At 46.5% G+C, this 5,000-nt stretch overlaps 2 protein-coding genes across 2 annotated transcripts in view; both read right to left on the bottom strand.

Moving 5' to 3' along the window:
• zgc:65895 (uncharacterized protein LOC393546 homolog) overlaps window positions 1-3,548 on the bottom strand; it is a 17,335-nt gene extending 13,787 nt beyond the window's left edge. Inside the window, exon 1 of the mRNA XM_042759007.1 lies at window positions 1,493-3,548. Coding sequence (XP_042614941.1) covers window positions 1,493-3,015 — 1,523 coding nt within the window. The 5' untranslated portion in view covers window positions 3,016-3,548. The remainder of the gene's footprint in view (window positions 1-1,492) is intronic.
• A 764-nt stretch (window positions 3,549-4,312) lies between these two features.
• Window positions 4,313-5,000, bottom strand: part of nufip1 (nuclear FMR1 interacting protein 1) — a 6,836-nt gene continuing 6,148 nt past the window's right edge. The window contains exon 10 of the mRNA XM_042759006.1: window positions 4,313-5,000. This exon is cut by the window's right edge and continues 140 nt beyond it. Coding sequence (XP_042614940.1) covers window positions 4,844-5,000 — 157 coding nt within the window. The 3' untranslated portion in view covers window positions 4,313-4,843.

Genomic DNA, 5,000 nt, shown 5'->3' with positions numbered 1-5,000 from the left:
AAACAATAAACGCGTCACACACTTAAAATGATCATTTAATGTTATTATTTTTATTCCAATACTGTGTCCTCACTTTTGTCAGTCTGATCAAACGATGAGTCGAGAAAGATGATTTTGAAAGTGTTATTTACAAGTAAAACCTTGCATACGGTTGCTTTAATATCACACGTTTCTTCCTGGAGCATCAGTGACTTCATTTCTGATTGTGTGTTTGTAATACGTGGACAGTTTTATGCCATGAAATGATTAATGACAAACAATAAACAAACTGCAGATATTATGGAGATATCAGGCGTTTCAGTTTCTGTAGCAGAACACGAGCACAGAACAAACTACTGACAGTCTGAACAGAACATTAATAATGTACTAAACACTGAACAGAGGACTGAAATTAGAAAAGATGCCATGTGACAATAAGAGGCTAGTTATAAACCGAGCAGAAGTCATGATGTATTTTGTAACTTTAACTCGGTGGACGGTAAACCGAGAGCCTCAGGTGCTTAAAGAAGCAGAAATCAATATCAAGAAATCAAGATCTGAATCAACAGGATCAGATCACCGCATTAAACCCCTGCAGGACATGAAGAGTGTAACGACACAGCATCATCATCATCATCATCATCATCATCATCACGCGCTCAGAAGAGGCACACTCGCATCTTCTGCTGAGTCACTGCGGATGCGTCTCTATGGCAACCAGGAGGCCGCTCACACCGGTCCTCGGTTTTAAAAGAGAAAGACAGACGAGTGCTCTGGAGACGAGCAGATATATTCAGAGGCACCAGACTGACCCGACACTGACCACAAACAGAACAGCCAGAAGTGAAGAACAGAGCGCCTCACTCAAGGACAAACTCTTCATCAAACCACTGCACCGCTGCGCAGCTGCAGACAAACACAACTCAGCAGAAACATCCACGTCACGAAGATCACTACTGAGACGTGCTGAAGGAATGAGCTCTGCATTACAGTATTTAGGGTTTAATGTCATGTTAATGTCACAAAAAAACTACAATAATATTAACGGTCCCAAAAATAGGACTGCAAAATACTAAAATATTCTTACTTTCTCTGATTTTGAGTCGAAATATGATCTGGACTTTATGAGATTCACCCTTCAGTGATATTTTGTCATCACTTGAAATATAAAAAAATACAAATAAAACACAATACTGCTAAAAAAAGAGAGAAAAAGACATTTGTTGACAATATATATATATATAAAATATATATATAATAAGAAAAAAAAATATATATATATATGTGTGTGTGTGTGTGTGTGTGTGTGTGTGTTTCTTATATAAAATATATATATACATTTTTTTTTTGATAAAAATGCATTTCAATTTATATATAAATATAAATAAAATATCAATAAAATAAAAAATATTAAATAAAAATATTTATAAAAATAAAAGAAAAATATTAATAAAAACTCAGTTATCCTAAAATAACACTGAACACTGAACACAGTTTGGAGTGTGTCTCTTACCTGTCTTCATCTGCACCTGCTGAGACCGCAAAAGCGCCGGCAGCAGCATCAGACGCAGTCGGCCCTGAGAGGCCGGTCATGCCCCCTGCGGCCAGCCGTGGCAGTGACAGCAGCGTGTGGTGCTGCAGCAGCAGTCGTTGGGCATCTTCCAGCTGCGAGGCCGTCACATACGCGGGGCCCGCCGGCGGGAGCGGGGCTCTCAGGGTGGCCCCGTGCAGCAGCGGCTGCAGGTTGCTCTGAGCGGCTGACGAAGGCGTGCTGGATGAAGACAGCTGGGCTCCGGTCGGGTCCGGGTTGATGCTCATCTGTGGGCCGGGAACCTGGGGCCTCGGAGACACGGGCCCCGGAGGAAGCCCTGGTATCCCGACGGCTCCTGGCACAGCTCTGGGTGACACTGGAGGAATCTGAAGAGGCTGGACGCTCGCCGGCCGCGGGGTGTACTCCACCGGAGGAAGCGCGCTCTGGCTGACGGACACCGGAGGTTTGGCGTTGCTCTGGGCCTCTACACTGTACGGTCGAAGCGACGGAGATGAACTCTCAACACCCAACACAACGGTCTGTCCGGCGGCGGACGCTTGAGCGCCTGGGTCTTGAGCGTGAGCCTGCTGACCGTCTCCTCCGCCGCTCAGAGTGCTTCCGGAGGAGCTGCCGCTCGTGGTCTCGTGTTCAGACTGAATGACGCTCTCCACCGCTCTGTGAGCGACAGCTGCGGCGGCCGCGGCGTCTCCAGCCGGGGCGTCTTTCTCGTAGTACTCCGTACACATCCAGCGTCCCTTCCGAAACGGCTCCGAGTTGGAATCGAGCTTCACCACCCTGAAGCGAGAGGCGGTGGTCACGGCGCTCGCGGTCGGAGGATTTGCGGGCGCCACCGTCGTCCCAGCGGGGACGGAAACACCGGCGGTGTCAGGTAACGGTGCGGGGCTGTGGCTCAACGCCGCGGATCCGCCTGCCTCCACCGCGGAGCGCCCGCTCGAGCCCGGAGCCTGCTGGACGGCGGGGACAGCTGCAGGAGCCGCGGGTCGTCCAGTCTTCTGATGATGATGATGATGATGGTGGACGCCGTTGACCATGTACCCCTGCATCACCGGCTCATTGGGCGACGTGACTCCGGGCGTCTCGCCCCCGTGCAAACTATTCAGCGTCTCCTCCGACGAGCTCCTCTCAGGGACGCCGGTGTCCGTGGCCCGGGACGCCGAGACGTCCAGGATGTCGGACGAGGACAGGTCCTCGGTGTGAGACTCGTCCAGGTCGTCGTAGCTCTCGGTGTCGTCGGCGAGGCTGTTGTTGGCGCTGGCGGACACCTGCGCGGGCAGGACGCTGGTGATCTGGAAGCCGCTCTTCTTCTTGACCTGCGTCCCGGAGATCTGGATGCTGAGGCTGTGGGGGGGGTGATGCGGCCCGGGGGACGTCTGGTGGTCATCGGACGGGACGGTAGCGCCGCTGCCCCTGCGGCCGGGGAACACTGACGGGTGGGACATCCTCCTGCTGCCGGGCAACTCGCCGCTGGACTCAGAGTGATGCATCTCTGAAATACTCTCTTGTACGGATGTAAATACGGTGAACGGTGTACTGACCCTGGTGGACACACTACAGTCCGTGCAGTGACGTCGTTAGGAAGCCGCTTTTAGTCCCCATTTAAAGAACAAGCACGAGTTTGACAGCTCCTCCAACAGATGCTCAGCGAGTGATTATACTAAATAACGCCAGCTAGCTCGTGCTCAGCACATTAAACAGCGGTCCCCCAGCAGCGTGTGTCCAGACAGAAGTGACACGCGTCAGTAACAGCTGATAAATGAACACAAACAGACCGTCGACATCACCTCCGCGCCGCAGACGCTCTTCCGAGCTCCTGATGAGACTGAGCAGGGACTCGAATCCGGGTTTAAATCCGCTCTACGCCGCTTTCTGCTCTCTGGCCTGCGTGAGGATGCTGAAATGGCTTCATTCGCAGGTTTGCTGTCTCATCCTGTCTCTGTCTCATCACTGCCGACCGCTGTTAGCACGCTAACCGACGAGCTAGCAGCTGTGGTGACGACAGCAGGGGGCGGAGCCGCGGCGCGCAGGACACGCCCATCGCGAGGCGCTCCGGCGCTGATCCGGGATCAGATGTCTCGCGGTTCCCGGTTGAGATGCGGCGGGAGCGGCTCGAGGAGAACCGGACGAACGCTGATGCATCACGGACAATTATTCATTCGTTTTCACAGAGTTTTATTTTTTATTTATTATTATTATCTCAAAACTATACTATATAAACATTTATTATTATTATTATTAACATTTTATTTTTACAAAAATATAAATATATTTTTTTTACATGGACTAAATAACCTTTTAGTCAATTTTGCGGTGTAAATAAATGTTTTAAAGTAATAATATTGCAGCGCATCTGTAACTTTACACGTTACATTCTAAAATTATATTTTTTGAAGCATTTTATATACATATATATATATAAAAAAAAATTTTTTTACATGGCACATTATGACAAAATGTTAATTATAACCTGTTTGTAAAATGTAGCTCCTTCTGATTTTAAATAAACTGCAAAATTTACAAAATGGTAACTCTTTAAAGCATTTTATCATTTTCACGTCGACTAATTAACCTTTTTGTAAATAAACTTCTAATACACACATACCAGGTATAAATAATTAATTCAGTAAACTGATGCTGCAATACTCTATTTTCTCTACTACACATACAGTTAAAAATACAGATGTTTGCTCAGTAAGATGAATATTCAGAGAAAGATATCTGTATTCACTGTTTTGTGGGGAAGATTGTACAGTTAGGTTCTATTAATTAATATTAACTCATTAATCTTTGTTGATGTTAGCTTTATTAAACACACACACACAGCTGTTCATAATAATATCATGTTGCTCCAGTCTATTAAATAATATTACCAGATACAAGTTTTTAACAGTTTATTAGTAAATGTTGGAATGAGCATTAACTATTATAAAATGATTTAGATGTGTTTTTCATTGTTCATGTTAACTAATGTTAATAAAACATTACAAAAAGTTACCAGGGAACAAATTCACAGCCCGTATAGTTCATAATTATTTGACTGCATCATAAAAAGGCACTGTTTTGTCAGGATCGGCATGATCTGAAGATGAGGAGGAGGTCTGATCCTGGATGAACGTGACACATGAGCAGCTGCAGGTCACAGATTCACACACACCGCTTTATTTACTGCGTCTGAGCTCAAATACAGATCAAACTAGCTCATATCCATTCATTAGTTTTGAGTCTTTTCTTCTGAAAGACCAAACACATGATCAGTAAATAAAAATAACAAGTGAAAAAAAAAAAGAAAGAAATTGAGTTAGTGAGCGTCTGACATCAGGAGTGTGTTTCTTCAGCCTCGTCACACACTAACTGCTGAGCGAACAGCTGCTGGAACACACTGCGCCGCTCCGGACTCTCCTTCACACGCGTGTTTTCACCAGCGCTCGTGTCACAGCCGGGCTCTTGTGATTGGACGATCTGAGGATCTGAC

Source organism: Cyprinus carpio, chromosome A6 (assembly GCF_018340385.1).
Source record: "Cyprinus carpio isolate SPL01 chromosome A6, ASM1834038v1, whole genome shotgun sequence".
Classification (NCBI taxonomy): domain Eukaryota; kingdom Metazoa; phylum Chordata; class Actinopteri; order Cypriniformes; family Cyprinidae; genus Cyprinus; species Cyprinus carpio.
The sequence above is the reverse complement of the archived record's forward strand: the minus strand, read 5'-3'. Positions and strand labels throughout refer to the sequence as shown.